General features: G+C 41.6%; 1 protein-coding gene across 1 annotated transcript; it reads right to left on the minus strand.

Moving 5' to 3' along the window:
• Positions 1-986: 986 nt before the first annotated feature.
• LOC310771250 (uncharacterized protein) lies at positions 987-16915 on the minus strand (the record flags this gene model as incomplete). The annotated part of the gene is made up of 7 exons (XM_083663900.1): positions 16824-16915; positions 16117-16174; positions 14738-14840; positions 14141-14653; positions 7534-7544; positions 1599-1701; positions 987-1500 (listed from the first exon to the last, which is right to left on the minus strand). Exons 1-7 carry the CDS (start codon positions 16848-16850, stop codon positions 987-989), a joined length of 1329 nt encoding a protein of 442 aa, XP_083520026.1. The 5' UTR covers positions 16851-16915.
• Between the last annotated feature and the right edge of the window lie 1413 nt (positions 16916-18328).

Consider the following 18328-nt stretch of genomic DNA (forward strand, 5'->3'; position numbering starts at 1 on the left):
ACCGGTCATATATGTACATGCAGACTTTAAACAAAAAGCTGCATCACTACCGATCACTACTCATAGACAGTTGCCATGGAAAAACTGACTACTTGGCTTAATTATTCCTCTCTGACTTTGAATGTATCTAAGACTGTTAATATATATTTTTCTATAAGACGTAATGACACTCCCCCACCTGAAATCTACTGTATGTGAAAGGACAGAGGGTGGAGGTTGTCCCTGGGTTAAAATATCTGGGTGTTGTCATTGATAGCAACCTCACCTTCAAACAAAAAAAAACACATTAGAAAAACTGCAGGGACTGTCAGACTTCATCAATTTAGATTCATTCGAAGTCAGCTGAGTACAGATGCAGTGAAAATTGTATATGCATTCTGTGATCTTATCTCATTTATCCTACTGTGCCACAACTTGGTCTCAGGCTAATAAAACAGCCATGCAGCCATGCAGCCACTCCACAAACTATTCAAAAAAACAATAAAGGTACTGGATAAAAACCTAACACCTACAAATCCACAACATTCAGCCAGACTGCTTTGACAGTCAAGGTGCAGTACCTATAAAGACTTTAAATCCTCTGTTAAAAAGAGGCTGAGGGAAGGACAGTCCTGTAGCCATTAAGTCTTCTCTTATCTACTGAGAACATTCTCTCTCCTTTAGTTTTAATGCAGGGAATTCGAAATGATTTTGATTAACTTGACAAATATATTGATATACTGTAATTCTACTGTTATTCTGTTATGTGTATCTTTGTTGTGTTGTTGTGCACTGGTCTGTTGATGTGTTTCTGTTGTTGGGAGTTTTTTTTAAGTATGTTTGTGTTTGTCAGATGCAAATGAGCAAATAGCTATTTCTGGTGCAATATATTTATTGTGCATTGTCCCTGTCAAATAAAAGAGAAAGAGAAAGATATGACTGAGTGCACAACATCTAGGATACTAACATGCATGCTGTAACCAGGGAGACCACCGCTGACTAATTGACTAGGCTATTTCCTGCCTCTCTTCCAACAGGATTTCCCCTGTGATCTGAAACTCCAGCGCTCTCCAGTTGAAGATATTGCCTGGAGTGAAGATCCCATCATTCATGTATGACTTGATCTGCTTGGGCGAGAGCACATTGTCCCACATGTGGACATCAGAGATCATGCCAATGAAAGACTGGGAGGCGTCAAAATCCCCGCCGTAAGAGTCCTGCTCTTGTCCAAGAATGGTGATGGGAGCCCCGGAGATGGCCTGTCCAGAGCTGATCCATCTTATGATGGTTGGTTTGCCGTCCACCCACACCTGAGCCACCCCCGTGTGAGAGGCCCAGGTGACACACATGGAGTGCCAGGCGTTTTTTTCCAAGGACATGGCGAACCGTGCAGAGCTGTCCCGAACATGAATATAGACGGCTTCGTTAGTAGGATTATTAGAAATCCACAAACCATTGCTGTGGGATGGAGTAGCCATAGAGAAAAGTGAATATTCTCTGCTGCCGAGATCTGTGACGAATCTAAACAGATGGGCCAACGGTTAGAGATGGTTAATAAGAAACATTATGAAATCATACATGTGTGACCTTCAATTCTTCACTGATCATATCACATTTACCTGAGGCAGACTGTCACAGAGATGAATGATGTTGAGGATGTCAGGAGTTTGACATGATCTGTGTCGGTCTGTCTAGGAAAGATGAACATTTTGCCTGAGAGATCTGCACAGGGGAGAAAACCAAACCAACAAAACGCAGGCCAGTGAGAGTTCAAGTGTCAGGAGAGCAAGCAAGGAAAGACACACACACACACACACACACACAGTGTTTGAATGAAAGAGAAAAAAGTGCAGACTCCCTCCCAAGGAGTTGCCTCGGATGGGTGTCCGCATGAATACTGGCAGTGGTGTAGTAGGGCTGTGCAATAAAATCGATACGGCAATATATTGCGATACTTTTTTCTGCGATACTGCGATATCAATACTTTATCGATATTTCCGATATCGATTTTTTTGCACAGCCGTGTGTTCAGTGACACAATAAGAATACTTTTTATTTCAGTGCGTTCAGTAACACACTCAACACTCGGTAGTTTTGACTCAATTTGTCCACTAAGTTATCAATATAAAGTGTTGTACATATTATTAAACTACCTGGGTGGTACACAGTGTGTTGTATTTTTAGCTCTATTTTTTTTTTTTTGTAAATTATGTAGAGTATTGGAATATATATCGCAATATGTTTTGTATCGCAATGTATCGTGATACAATTGTATCGCGACCCATGTATCGTGATACGTATTATATCGTGAGGTCCTTGCCATGGCCGTAACTAGCTATGAGCACGGGGAGGTCCGGACCTCCCCTAATATTTCAGAGAAAAAAATAAAACAATCTGCATGGAAAAGCATGAAAAACACGGGATCGCTTTTATTTTGAAACGAAAGGCAGGTCAGGCAGGAAGTCATCTGACACCACGTCCGCGGTAACTTGATTCCGAGAGAGCAGCAGCATGGTGGTGAGTGATGACTGTCTGTCTGCCTGGTGAGATAATTGAAGGTGAGCGAGCTGCGAGACAGTGAGCGAGTGAACGACAGACAGTGAGTGACACTGACAGATTTTTTAGCAACAACCAAGAAAGTAAGTGTCTAGTCTGTCTCTTAAGTAATGTTACCTGTGTGACACGTTGGGATGCTACTGGCTAATCATGCATGATGCCAATTGCCAAGCTCCCGAAGTCAGGTATGCAGGTGGCTATATGCATGGTTTCATTTTCATGACCCAATAAGTAACAAAAAGAGGTGGTGTAAAGTTAAAAACAACATAATATATTTTATTTTATTTTTCAATCGTTCCTATCAGGAATAAATAAATGTCCCTCTGTATGTTTTTTTTTTTTTATTGATGATGACTTTGTGTGTTGTGTACGGCTTGGGTTGTGTACCTGTGTTTGTAGGTGTCATTTTGATATGAATTTGGCTAAAACAGTTTGTGTTTGTTAGTTACAATTATGTTGACAGGAGAGCTGAGCAGGTGGTGACATGAAAGAGAATATACTGAATAATGACATCACAACAGTATAATCCTAATGTTGATTTAAAATGATATATGTAAGGGATAATGTATATTGGGGCGGTATAATAATAAATAATGACCGACAGGTGATGATTGAGCCCGACGCGGAGGGCTTAATGATTCACCTGAAGGTCATTATTTCCCAGTAATCACCGCCTCAATATACATTATCCCGATTAGAACACGGCCTACAACTAAATCATTCAATAATCTGACAAAAATAATTATTCAAATAGATTTTTTTAATGGCGTTTTCAACGGCAAAGCGGTTTCATTCGTAATTGGCACACAAGACACCACAGCTGCAACTGGTTGGCCTAATTAGTAGTGTTTGCTGACAAAAAGCTCTTATCAACTGATTAATCCAGGTGTGGCAGAGCAGCGGTCGGTTGTCGAGAAATAATGACCGGTGAATATTGTTGATTGACCAATCAGAATCGAGTATTCGAGAGAGCCGTGTTCTAACTGCGTTTACCCTCCACTACGCCCCTGAATACTGGTCCCCTGACCTCTGCCCCCCTTTGCATCTCATACTCCACTGCTTGTGCTTCGCAATCTCTCCCCCCGCTATCTGCCCCCGCTTCCCCCCTGCCTCATTCCCACCCAACCACCCAACGCAACCCCCCCTGCTTCCCCCCACATACATATCCAGACACACTACCACGTCTATTTGCATAACAACAGAAATTAGTAAACTAAAACTCTGGTTTGATAAAGAAAAACAAGTTATCCTTAAACTTAAATAAAACTACCACGTCCAGCCCCGGTTTAATGCACAGGGCCCGCCGTCTTAGGGGGCCCGAGGCTCGGAGGTATATATTTTTTAATTATGTATTTTTTTACAGTGCACCTGAACGCAACATGCAATATACCCGCTGAATAAGTGTCCAAATGTTCATGTCATTCTGGCCAATACTCCACTTCTGTTATAACATTTCAGTCTGGAATATGGAATATCTTTAAATAATCTTTATGACTAAAAAGCTAAAAGTAATCTCATGTGTAAGAAATGACTGTTCTACATTGAGGAAGTTTGAAGTAAAAATGTAAATAATTAACTCGTTTGGTTTTGGATTTATTTAGCTTCAGAGTGCATTTTTGTTCTCGTTTGACCCTCAACACAGGCTTTGAGAATCCCGAGCCACTTAAATATGCTTAAATATGCTTAAATACTTATGCTTAAATTAACCCACCCAGTGAGAAAAGGATCAAATATTGGTGGTTAAGACTGAATAATGACATCACAACTGTTAATTTAAAATGAGTTATTTCTCTAAATCTGGTCCTTTCGTGCCGGCGCCAGCCCTCGGCCCTCAGCAAAATGTGTCTGTAGGAGCCATTTAAGTTTGGTGTTGGCATGTCATATTATTTAGTTTAGATATCTTGCACTATTACTTTTTGGACACTTGGTGGCGGTCACGGGATCACAGAGATCATTAGGCACAGGTGAAGTGGAGCTCACACAATTCTCACCAGACAGACAGACAGACAGACAGACAGACAGACCACAGACAAGAACAGCATTAGAAACTTGTACTGGAAACCAACTGGTATGCTAATCTCTCTACAATAAACCACCCAACTAAACCACATATCACTGTCTGGAAAATCTGTTTCTTTATTGGGTCTGCGTAAGATCACTCAAACCAACCTACCTGTGTATTATGGCAAGTGAAATGGACATCTAGGAAAATGCAAAATGGCCATAACAGTGGCCCTTGGTGAAAAGTAATTGGGGACGGACCCCTGGCATACTGAATGCTGAAGTAGGACTGGATGCATAATGGTGATATGAGACTAGAAATGGTCTTAGATGTTGGATATGGTGATAAGTGTCCTGGTATTGTGTCCTGGTAAGTGTCCTGGTATTGTGTAAAATGCACCAAATCACTCACAATAGTATGTCAATATATTGGGTAAACAGAATTGAACAACAATGGTTGACTAACCTTGAGGTGCTGCGTAACATGTTGCCAACATCACCATCAGAAGTAAGAGCTTCTCCATCTGAGATTTAAAAAGTCAGAATTGCAATGCAGATAATATTGTTTACAAGAGTCGTAACATGACTAGTGTGAACTCACTCTAGCATTACGCTCATGGCATTTGGATCACATTGGCTGCATAATTGATCAGGCTTTGGCAATACTGAGGTGCCAAGTAACTATAGTGTTGCAATCTGTGCAATGAATTAATTAATTCTAGACAGTGGAGAGAAAAGGTCCAGAGTGCTCGGAAGTCCACAACACAACAGGTGTGATAAAGGTGATCTGGCTCATGGAGATTAAATGGAAACAAACTTGAAGAATCACACTATGAATCCAATTAATAATGAAATTTAATTCCTAGAAGTACTGTAGAGACAAATCTTACCTTGTGGCTTGGTTGTATCAGCTTCATGTGAATGATCTGGAATGCCCAAATTCAGGATGTTGGACCTCCTTTTATTTGTGAGCGAAGGTTGTGGGCTATTGTTCTCCTTCACACACACACACACACATGTCATGAAGTGGACAGTGGACAGTGGGAAGCAGCACCAGTCAGCGTGAGTTTTCAATGAGTTTTGCAGTGTACCTGAATGCATGGGTGGTGGCACAGCTGAAGAGCATTAATTAGTGTGAAGGTGGATTGTGGTGGCCCAGCTGAAAGGCATTCTTGATTGGTCTGAAGTGGTGTATATAAAGCTGTGTTTCAGAGCTGAGTGGCAGACTGCTGCGGGACCCCGAAGCACGCTGCTGGACTGAGACAACGCACTCCTTCATGGAAACCAGGCCTGAACAAACGGACAAACAATTCAAGCTCAACAAAGGAAAGTGAACTATTTTATATGCTTGTGACCTCTCCCCCTCCCTCACCTACTGCCTCAACAGTGCATGGGAGGAATGGACTAATAGGGACCGGTTCTGCCTGAGCTTGGATTTCTCCCCACTCAAGTGGACTGAGACTGGACGGAGTAGATCCCCCCCCCTGGACCAATAGAAAGCCCCAAACCCAGGAGAGCCTGACATATGACCTAGGGTGATGGACCCACTTTTAACCTGCTTGTTTTTATCCAACGTCTCCCCTCGGACTTGTTCTTAATCTGTCTGTCATCCTCCTGTAGAGCCCGTGGACTAGAGTGGTGCAGCTGCCAGTCCTGGCCCCCCAGCGGAACAAAGACACTTAACAATTAATAAATTTGTATTTTACCTTTTTCCAACTCTTGTCAAATCTGGTTTTTAGCTTAGTGTGGCTCCCAACTAGTCCGGTCTTAGAACCTTGTTAACTATTTATTACACTGTCATAGTGTGACACACACTCACACTCACACACACACATCTCCAATTGACCTCCATGCCAAATTTCAGCCCATCCTGCATTTCGAAATCCGACACGAGGGTGAGACGCTTTGCTGAAAAATTGCAGAATTTATCATTTTATTTGTAGGAGTTTATTTTCATGTGGTATATTTTGGAGTGGACATTCCATTTTTTCTATCGGTGTGCGAGCTTCTCCTGGTTCCCATGTGGTATATTTGACATTATTTAAACGTGAGCACACATAGAACATAACAAAGAGGCAGTACTAAGGTACAGTGGGGAATCACATGATATAAGCATAGCTATGACATCTTATCCCCACGTGTGATCTTAAAAGCACATTCATCATGTATTTGTCCATAATGTGGACATATGAACATGACCACGTACCTGCAAAACCAAATCAGATCATTAACAATTGAACCTGTGACATCTTCAAAATATAAAATCTGGAGGTGGAAGTTATAACTTGTGAATGTTCTACTGTACAGAATGGACTGTATACACACATGTATAAGCAACAAACAATATACCTAACAATTCCAAACCATTGTTATATTATTGATACCCAACTTACAATCCCCCTCTGAGGAAATTAATGGTGTAATATTTCTGTGTAATCTTTCTTGCTGTTTTATTTAGCCAATGAGCTTCTCCCATAAACGTAGAGACCAGGGGCGTTTCTAGGTCCTGTAGACATTGGGGGCTTTAGCCAGGTACCCCGACGGGGAGGATGGGTAAGGGGGGAGGGGCCTACAAATGCATCACCAATTTGGATCTAGATTTTTGGTGGAAACACTTGGTAACCTTGGATTCTGTTCCTCATATCAGGAGGTGAAAAAGTTGAGTCAAGTGCAGCTGCTTCTCAAGGAACATACCTCCCTGGCAATGTTCAAGGCCACTTCATTCAGTACATTGCTGATAATGTTGACCATAACATCAGAACCATTGATGGCCACAACACATTACATGGTATGGGCATTATAGCTGGAGTTACACCAGAGAGCCAAACCAGTACCTCTGATAGCTGTAACATCATAGCAGCAGTTGGACACATCAATATCCACATGTGGAAATCAGAGACCCCTGGCCTTTCATCCATGTCCTATGGATGGAGGATTGAGAATGCCACAGGTGGGTGATTCTCATGAACATGGTACAACATGGAAGACTAGTCTCACCTTGGTGTAGACTAATGGGGATCCACAATAAACAATAAACTCATAGCAAAACTCAAAGATATCAAGTAGGATCTAATTTCACCATTCAAATTGAAATTATAATCCACTAGGCATCTTGCGCGCTACGCGGGATAACAAACTATGGCAAGCACTTCAATTGCTCAAGGGTAGTGGGTATCACCCAAAATGTGTATGATTAACAAATACGAAGTTGTAGGTAGCTGACATTGTGAGAAACGTCATGTTGTATTACAATGATTACATACGTACATGAGAAAATAAAAATCTGTTCTACTTAGAGACACCTGGTGAACCATAGTGAAGCCGGTACCTATATAGATTACCTGAGCCCAGGTAATATGGTACAGCGACACCCCAAGGACATACACGGCATTACACATAATAATCACAGGAAATAATACCAGATCAAGTTTGGCTCCTACATCATTAAATTAATTATTCTGGTAGCATTGACAGTAAAAAGAAGTGGATATGCACATCTAGTTCCCTTTGTGTTTGTGCTGGTTTCTCTGTGCTGTCTGTCTGTTTCTTTCTCCCTGTCCTGTTCAGGTGACTTTCCTTGCCCTGATCGGTGATTCAAAACAACCTCCAGGAAACACACATCGACTCATCCAGTAAGGTTTCCAACTCAAACACACACGACCAGGCAGCCACGGAGGATATTTAACAATTCCTGAGGACCAATACTGAAAGAACAAGATAAGCAACACAGCAGCTCGCTCTCTCTCATCTGATGCTCCTTTCAGGGACAAGATTTTAACACCCTTATTGCATAGATAATGCATGTATAAGACTGAAATATCAATTGTGTTTTGACTAAGGGGTCATAAGAATAATGTAAATCAATACAACGTTTGAGCTGTATAATGGGGAAGCACAATTGCAAGGAGAGACCTTGGGCTCTATCTTGAGTGAATATTTCAGTGTCTGTAGGTTCTGCAAAGCTGTGTAGAAAAGAGCACTTATATACAGAAACAACAAGTAAACACATATGAATATTAAATAATTATTTACTAGATAGTGATGACAATCAATTAATAGAACTGTCAATTCCAGTAACTTTCAGTTTGACTGTCAATATTGTTGACATTTGACCTCTGTAACTGCTTTAGGATAAGTGTTTGATTTCCCGAAAACCTACTCATCGTTCTGACAATCCTGAATATTTGATAGCCTACTATTCAGATTTGTTTCCATCTAAAACTGTTTGTGTTCTGCTGAAGATGTTGCATCACTGAACACGTTATGTTCATGACATGAAGGCATAACGTGTTGCAAAGCTGTTAGTGTTAGAATGGATTCTCTCTCCAGAGAAAAACCTTAAGTCATAGACAGTTATCAATTCAGTCTAGATTAGCTGGATAGTCACTAAACAGCATTTTAATCTGCCACTGATCGTTAGTGACAGATCAAATGCTTAGTCAAAATCAAACTGTGAAATCTCCCCTGCTCCGTCCACTTAGACCTTTAACAGGCATATACAGATTATATCCACTGGGTGGAAGTGTTGTAAAATATATCATTTTGTCTGAAAGCTGACAAAAAACCAAGGAACCTATAAAGAAGAAAAAGACATCACTTACTTTTCAGAGCTTGATGAAAAAACTCATTTTGAAAAATCTATGGAAGTACAGCCCGGGTACCACACCTGTACTTACAGGGGAAGTACGGGGTACAAGTAGTGAATTTACCCTGTAAGTACATGTACCAAATCTGTACTTACAGGGTATTATCATAATTCATCATTTCCACCTCTGTATAATTCATAATTACATAACAAAATAGCTCAACTTGATGCTTCTTCCTGGGTTAATTGGCACATCTTATGTGACCCATCATGCTAATTTCCAGCTCTATATTGTATTATTAGTTTATTCTGGGGCTATAGAGTAGCTTTGCACGATTCACAGTTCAGAATTGATCTTGTATTGTCCCTTTATGATATTGTTGATATAATGTCACTCTAAAAAAAATATTATATTTTCAAAATCACCCCAATCAAACCAATTTAATATCTCCTTAGAGTGTGTATTACCTAATTTTTTGCGAGTTTTTAAATAGCATACAATGTACTTCCTCCATCATATCATCATAAACCATCATCATAAACCATATTATAATATGCAGGGGCAGATGGACTGGAGTTTGATGTACATGTAATATAAAACATAACATATAGGGTTGGTGACTCGTTAATCAATCACCTTATGTATGCAGATGACCTGGGCCCGTATTTATCAAGCTTCCTAGAATTACTCCTAAGAACACTGCTAAGAGTACACTTATGAGCAAAAAAATTCCCAGCTAAAAGCTGCACTTAAAAGTCAGTTATTATGCATCTCACTCCCTCTTTCAGCGAGGTGTAGGACTGAATCCTAAGTGTCAATCTCAGAGCTGATTTACGACAGGTGTGTGTGTGTGTGTGTGTGTGTGTGTGTGTGTGTGTGTGTGTGTGTGTGTGTGTGTGTGTGTGTGTGCGCCGTAAAGGGAAATGTTGATGACGCAATTCCAAGTACACAGGAATGGCCAATCGCTGAATGAAATCCCTTATGCACGAAATATCCTAAATAGAGATGATTCAACAGTGAAATGCACAATGGGAGTGTAGCATATATTCACCAATAATTTCAGAAGAAATTATCAACAAAATAATACAAGATAGCCTACATTGAAAATCACTCAAGAATAGGCTAAATCTTTCCTAATCCACCCAATTTACCTAATCCCACAACTGACTCGAAACTGGTGTGCTGTCAATTGACTACCCTATATAGCCAGGTTCTATAGGCTGTATGATGAGCAAACATGGAATCCAAAAGAAAGCCGAATTGGAGGGAGGATGACACGCTGTGCTTAGTGGAGAAGATTCGCGCACGTCTCTGTCTCCTGAATGCCATGATGTCAACATCAGTGGTGTCGTCTACGTGATACGCAGGTATACGCCGTATACACACTGCGAAATGACTCAGATTTGCATATGCGCACTGGGAAATGCGCTATGATATGTATCGTTTTCAATTTCCATTCATAAAATTCACCCTGTGCGCTCTGTGTGTTACCCTACGTTCACACACAGCACCCAAGCCTTGCCTTTACCCACGCTTTTAAATAGGCGTCCTTTTTAGTCAATGAGGCTGTGTACACAGGGCGCCTCAACGTGAACCTTCCGTGTACCCACGCCTCGCCTGAGCTGCGCCGATTTTTACGTGAGTTCTATTTTCAAGCCAACTAGGCGCGTGAAGGCATACTTTTTCTGTCAAGCCATGAAAGAAAAACGCGACAATATCCGTGGGAAATGTCAGTCAGAGTCAGTATACCCTCTGAAAAAAGGTAGACTACCCCACTGGTCAACATTGCCCTGCTGGCAACTCCTAACCAGGGCCCAGGGCCCGTATTTATCAAGCGTCTCAGAGTGCCATTTTAGTCCTAAGTGCTGAGAATTTGTGAAATTTAGTCCTACTCTCACACTTCAGAATAAAAGCTTTTTATCAACCTTCTTAAGACTAGGAAACACTCCTACTCCCCCAGCTATTTAGGAGTCCTCAGGAGGTGTCCTAAGTGGTTAGGAGTTGCCAGCAGGGCAATGTTGACATCATGGCATTCAGGAGACAGAGACGTGCGCGAATCTTCTCCACTAAGCACAGCGTGTCATCCTCCCTCCAATTCGGCTTTCTTTTGGATTCCATGTTTGCTCATCATACAGCCTATATAACCTGGCTATATAGGGTAGTCAATTGACAGCACACCAGTTTCGAGTCAGTTGTGGGATTAGGTAAATTGGGTGGATTAGGAAACATTTAGCCTATTCTTGAGTCATTTTCAATGTAGGCTATCTTGTATTATTTTGTTGATTATTTCTTCTGAAATTATTGGTGAATATATGCTACACTCCCATTGTGCATTTCACTGTTGAATCATCTCTATTTAGGATATTCGTGCATAAGGGATTCCATTCAGCGATTGGCCATTCCTGCGTACTTGGAATTGCGTCATCAACATTTCCCTTTACGGCACACACACACACACACACACACACCTGTCGTAAATCAGCTCTGAGATTGACACTTAGGATTTAGTCCTACACCTCGCTGAAAGAGGGAGTGAGATGCATAATAACTGACTTTTAAGTGCAGCTTTTGGCTGGGAATTTTTTTGCTCATAAGTGTACTCTTAGCAGTGTTCTTAGGAGTAATTCTAGGAAGCTTGATAAATACGGGCCCTGGTCATCCTTAGCCCATATAATGCTGGTCTCCAACAGCTTCTGAGAATATGTTCACAGTATGGTGCTGATTTTGATATAATATACAATTTAAACAAGGCAGCATCAGAAAGCTCACAGTGGCTTATAATGACAGCATGAGGCTGCTGTTGAGAGCTTCAAGAAGCTCTAGCACGAGTGATATGTTTGTTAGTATCGGCGTACCTACCTGCTCTGCTGTCCTGCAGAATCTGATGTATACATTTATGTGTAGGGCATCTGTGTCAGAAAATGACCTCATCGCTGTCCTGACTAACCCTGTACGAAGTTCTGTCAGATTCTTTTCCAGACTGTGGAACCATTGGCGAACATGTCTGTTTATTAAGCATTGAACATTGTGGAAGGCCTTACATGTTTCCCCTTTGTTGTTATTTTCTTATTTTGTACTGTGTTGTTTTTTACAGTTTTTTTTACTGTGATATGGATCTCCCTGGGTCTGAAATAAAGAATTGAATTGAATTGAATTGAATTGAATAATGTGATATAAAACACAACAACATGGAGTTTTGACAATCAATTTATTTTAGTTATTGAATAACATAGTGGCAACATGGCATCTTATTTCAATCATAGACAACACTACTAGAATTAATGGTCAGTCATCCTTACTTCTAGAGTGCTCTATGGGGGTTCGATTTTAGGTTCCCTCGTTTTCCCTCTGCGTCTACATAAATGACCTACCTAGCAACTGCACAGATGTTAAGGTGCAGATGTAGGCTGATGATACAGATGTTAAGGTGCAGATGTAGGCTGATGATACCGGTCATATATGTACATGCAGACTTTAAACAAAAAGCTGCATCACTGCTCACAGACAGTTGCCATGGAAAAACTCACTACTTGGCTTAATTATTCCTGTCTGACTTTGAATGTATCTAAGACTGTTAATATATATTTTTCTATAAGACGTAATGACACTCCCCCACCTGAAATCTACTGTATGTGAAAGGACAGAGGGTGGAGGTTGTCCCTGAGTTAAAATATCTGGGTGTTGTCATTGATAGCAACCTCACCTTCAAACAAAAAAACACATTAGAAAAACTGCAGGGACTGTCAGACGTAACCTTCATCAATTTAGATTCATTCAAAGTCAGCTGAGTACAGATGCAGCGAAAATTGTATATGCATTGTGTGATCTTATCTCATTTATCCGACTGTGCCACAACTTGGTCTCAGCCTAATAAAACAGCCATGCAGCCACTCCACAAACTATTCAAACAAACAATAAAGGTACTGGATAAAAAAAAAACTAACACCCACCACCATTGCAGCATTATCAAGAAGTAAAATTTTCTGACATTTACAAACTTTCTGTCCATGGCTAATCTCTGTCTATTATAGGCTACAGGATCCTCCATGACCTTGCGCCACCACCATTTAATCAAGTTGTGGTTAATCGCAGCCCTGGTACTAGAACGGTGGTCCAGGGGTCGGGCCCGGACCCTGGACCATCTCAATCCGGCCCCCAACGTCCTCAAAAAAACAACAACAACAACAACAACAACAACAACAAACCTGACAAACTCAATAAAAGGCAGAATTATGTTAGTAAGTCTCATCTGCTACAGCCATTTGATTTGTATCACTATTAAATCGGGAGATTAACGAGAAATTACCAATCCCAGCAGGAGAGAGGGTTAAAAATAGGGTGGCACGTATGATCTCCAATGTGTAGCCCTTGGCTTACTTTGTCTAAGTCAGTATGGCCCTCTGGAGAGAGAAAAAACATTGCCCACCCCTGTACTAGAACTACAAGAGCCTCCACTAGAGGGGAGTGTTGTGTCTAATTTTGAGCCACAAAATTCAGCCAGACTGCTTTGACAGTCAAGGTGCAGTACCTATATAGGCTTTAAATCCTAATTGGCCTAATAAGTGGCTGAGGGAAGGACAGTCCTGTAGCCATTAAGTCTTTTCTCGTCTACCGAGAACATTATCTCTCCTTTAGTTTGAATGTAGGGAAATTCTAAATGATTTTGATTAACTTGACAAATGTATTGATATACGGATATGTGTAATTCTACTGTTATTCTGTTATGTGTATCTTTATAGTGTTGTTGTGCACATGGTCTGTTGATGTGTTTCTGTTGTTGGGAGTGCAGTTTTTTAAGTATGTTTGTGTTTGTGTTTATTGTGACGCCATCTTCTCCTGCCCAGGCAGGGACAACAGATGCAAATGAGCAAATAGCTATTTCTGGTGCAATATATTTATTGTGCATTGTCACTGTCCAATAAACAATAAAGAGAAAGAGAAAGATATGACTGAGTGCACAACATCTAGGCTACTAACATGCATGCTGTAACCAGGGAGACCACCGCTGACTAATTGACTAGGCTATTTCCTGCTTCTCTTCCACCAGGACTTCCCCTGTGATCACAAACTCCAGCTCTCCCCAGTTGAAGATATTGCCTGGAGTGAAGGACCCATCAATCATGTATGAGTTGATGTCGTTGGGCGAGAGCACATTGTCCCACATGTGGACATCAGAGATCATGCCAACGAAACAATCGGAGGCCTGAAAACCCCCGCCGTAAGAGTCCTGATCTTGTCCAAGGATGGTGATGAGAGCCCCGGTGATGGCATGTCCAGACTGGATCCATCTTTTGATGGTTGGTTTGTCGTCCACCCACACCTGAGCCACCCACGTGTTGGCGTTCCAGGTGACACACATGGAGTGCCAGGTGTTCCGTTCCAAGGACACTGCATAGAAGTATGTATAGCTGCCCCGAACAAAAATAAGCACATCGGAGCAGCTTGCAGGAATATAAATCAACAAGGCACTGTTTTGGGATGGAGTAGCCATAGAGAAGAGTGAATAGGCTCTGCTGAGATCTGTGACGAATCTACACAGATGGGCCAACAGTTAGAGATGGGAAACATTATGAAATGTATGACCTTAAATTCTTCACTGATCATATCACATTTACCTGAGGCAGACTGTCACAGAGCTGAATGATGTTGAGGATGTCAGGAGTTTGACATGATCTGTGTTGGTCTCTCTAGGAAAGACGAACACTTTGCCTGAGAGATCTGCACAGGGGAGAAAACCAAACCAACAAACGCAGGCCAGTCAGAGTTCAAGTGACAGGAGAGAGAGCAAGGAAAGGTTTACAACTACACACACACACACACACACACACACACACACACACACACACACACATTCTGTGTTTGAATGAAAGAGAAAAAAGTGCAGACTCCCTCCCAAGGGTCTGGGGGTTGCCTCGGATGGGTGTACGCATGAATACTGGCAGGGGTGTAGTGGTAAACACTAAACAGAGAGGTGGGTAAACTATCCAAGGTGAGTAGTTTACCTGGTTTCCCCTCGTTGATTGATAGGTGATCTGAAAATAGGTGAGTAAACTCTCTGCCTGATTTAAAAGGGGTGTTTACCTGCGTTTACCCTCCACTACGCCCCTGAATACTGGTCCCCTGACCTCTGTCCGCCTTTGTATCGCATACTCCACTGCTTGTGCTTCGCAATCTCTCCCCCCGCTATCTGCCCCCGCTTCCCCCCTGCCTCCCTCACTCCCACCCAACCTCCCTCCCAACTAAGCAACCCCCCCCCCCCTGCTTCCCCCCACTTACTTATCCAGACACACGACCGACGTGGTAGTGTGAATATTTGCATATTCAGAAAGGTGAACATGCATAACAGTGGCCATTTACACCTGGCATTAACATGCGTTGTCTTCCATCAGATTGTGCTTGACCACATTAGCCTGATTCCATTTACACCTGGCACTAACATGCGTTTTTCCTTATCCAGATAACATCCAGATAACTTATTAACACCCAAAATGGTTGTGCTCTCAATCTGCATACAGAAACTGTATGCAGATTGAGAGGACACATTGCATTTACACTTGTGTTCAATGTGTACACAATGCATTCCTGACCACCTCCGGAGGTGGTTTGGCCGATCAGATTGCAATCCATCCTCAATGTGTCTTGGGGGCGTTTACACCTGGCATTTCAAGTGGTCAAGCACAATCTGATTGCAATCTGATGGCAGAAAACGCATGTTAACGCCAGGTGTAAATGGCCTCACAGAAACACAACATATCCGCTTACCTCTCACACCTTTGTAACAAGAATCTCTCCCCAAATGTCTGCATGTCTGCCCAACCACAAGACCCTGTCACTGCTATTGTAGGTCTTTAATTTTGTTTGTTGTTATTAGTCTGTTTTGTCTTTGACTTATTTGTAGTTATTTGTTTGCACACACACAAAATGCACCAAATCACTCACAATAGTAGTGTCAATATATTGGGTAAACAGAATTGAACAACAATGGTTGACTAACCTTGAGGTGCTGCATAACATGTTGCCAACATCACCATCAGAAGTAAGAGCTTCTCCATCTGAGATTTAAAAAGTCAGAATTGCAATGCAGATAATATTGTTTACAAGAGTCGTAACATGACTAGTGTGAACTCACTCTAGCATTACGCTCATGGCATTTGGATCACATTGGCTGCATAATTGATCAGGCTTTAGTAATACTGAGGTGCCAAGTAACTATAGTGATGCAATCTGTGCAATGAATTAATTAATTCTAGACAGTGGAGAGAAAAGGTCCAGAGTGCTCGGAAGTCCACAACACAACAGGTGTGATAAAGGTGCTCTTTGGTGAGGATCACAAAAGTTCAAAAAAGAAAGATCAGAGGAACTCTTCTGGCAAAAACAAAAAAAAACTTTATTGAGATGGCCATTTCATTGTGAAATGTTAATAGCTTGTGCATGTTAAAAATAGAGCTGGGAAATAATCTATGTGTGTGTGTGTGTGTGTGTGTGTGTGTGTGTGTGTGTGTGTGTGTGTGTGTGTGTGTGTGTGTGTGTGTGTGTGTGTGTGTACTGTATATATATATAATTGAAAACAGCAACAGAGGACTGGCTCAGGGAGAGCTCTGTAGACTTAAATGGAAACAAACTTGAAGAATCACACTATAAATAGACTGTAGATCCAATTAATAATGGAATTTAATTCCTAGAGGTAGAGACAAATCTTACCTTGTGGCTCAGGTGAATCAGCTTCATGTGAATGATCTGGAATGCCCAAATTCAGGATGTTGGACCTCCTTTTATAGACGGGGGGGGGGGGGGGGGATCGATTGCGTTGTTATTTTTTGATCATGATGATCATGATGGAGTTGAAACATGCTCTAACATCATCCTCGACTTGGAGCCTTGTCGATTGCTCAACACAACAATAGCTGACTGTAAAAGCTGCTAATTGCTAGAATGGATGGGCTGGTGGGACGGGGAGGAGTGATTGGTTAGGTTTAGTAATGGTTGTTGGTTCAGGCCAATCAGAGGCAGTCGTCCCTCCGGCCGATCCATTGTGGCACCAACTTTCATAGGAGTTCAAGGCAGATGGGGGAAATGGCAGTGTGTTCTACAACCTTTGAGGGGTGGTGGATATGCTCATTACCTCACATCTCAGGCGATATGATGTTGCGGAGAGTAATGCAAAAGTAATGTAACGAGTGAATTACTTTTTCCACAGAGTAATTAGGTAAAGTAAGGCATTACTTATTTTTTAAGTAATGTGTAATGTATATTACTTTTTTGAGTAACGACCCCCAAGACTGCAACAGACAGAACAAAGCACGCACGCACGCACGCCACACACACACACACACACACACACACACACACACACACACACACACACACACACACACACACACACACACACACACACACACACACAGAGCAAGAATGAGGGAGAGGTGTGCATGCTGGGGCACATGTGAGAGATGCCTACGCCCAAACCCCACCCCCCTCTGGCACTACCAAAACAGCTACATATTTGCAACAAGTGCAGCCATGTGTACCTACAGTATATACACAGAGCCATTGCCCAAGATTTCTTCCATGTTTTTTCCCCCTCTCTCTGTCGGCATAGAGGTACGTTGTGCCCACAAGCAGAACCAAATTAACTCTCTTTCCTTCCTGGTGCTCTTAAACTGTTTTATAAATGACTTTATCTTATTTAGCTTATTTAAATTTCCCATTTATTTCAGGGTTTATGGTGCTAAATTCATAGCTTTTTTTCTATGACGATTGATCACTGTAAAGTTTGGATGCATTTCAGGATCACTGTGTTTTTATACCGTTGTACCCTAGTCAAATTTTAATGAATGAAACTTGAAACGTTTTTGTTTTTATCTGGTACGCACTGAGGATATACAGTAGGCTGGTGGTGCCTGGCAGCCACAGGTGAGGCTATGTGGAAGTAGGCTGTTGTTTTGCTATCATCTGTTTTTGGACCCGCCTCCCACTTTAAAAACCTGTTCGAGGGCTGATTGTTCAAGATAGATTCACTTTAATAGTCACAGTAAGTAATCGGATTACAAACGTTTGACTTAGTGCAAGTATGCAGCACAGCGGTCACATCAATCATAGAAGACAAAGCAATGAAGAAAAAGAATCACAAATTATAAAGTGCAAAATATGAAGTAATTTAAACTTTAAATTTTAAAGTGACATATGATGGGGGCAGGGAGGGGAGG

The sequence above is a fragment of the Poromitra crassiceps genome (assembly GCF_964638095.1).
Source record: "Poromitra crassiceps genome assembly, contig: HAP1_SCAFFOLD_468, whole genome shotgun sequence".
Taxonomy (NCBI): domain Eukaryota; kingdom Metazoa; phylum Chordata; class Actinopteri; order Beryciformes; family Melamphaidae; genus Poromitra; species Poromitra crassiceps.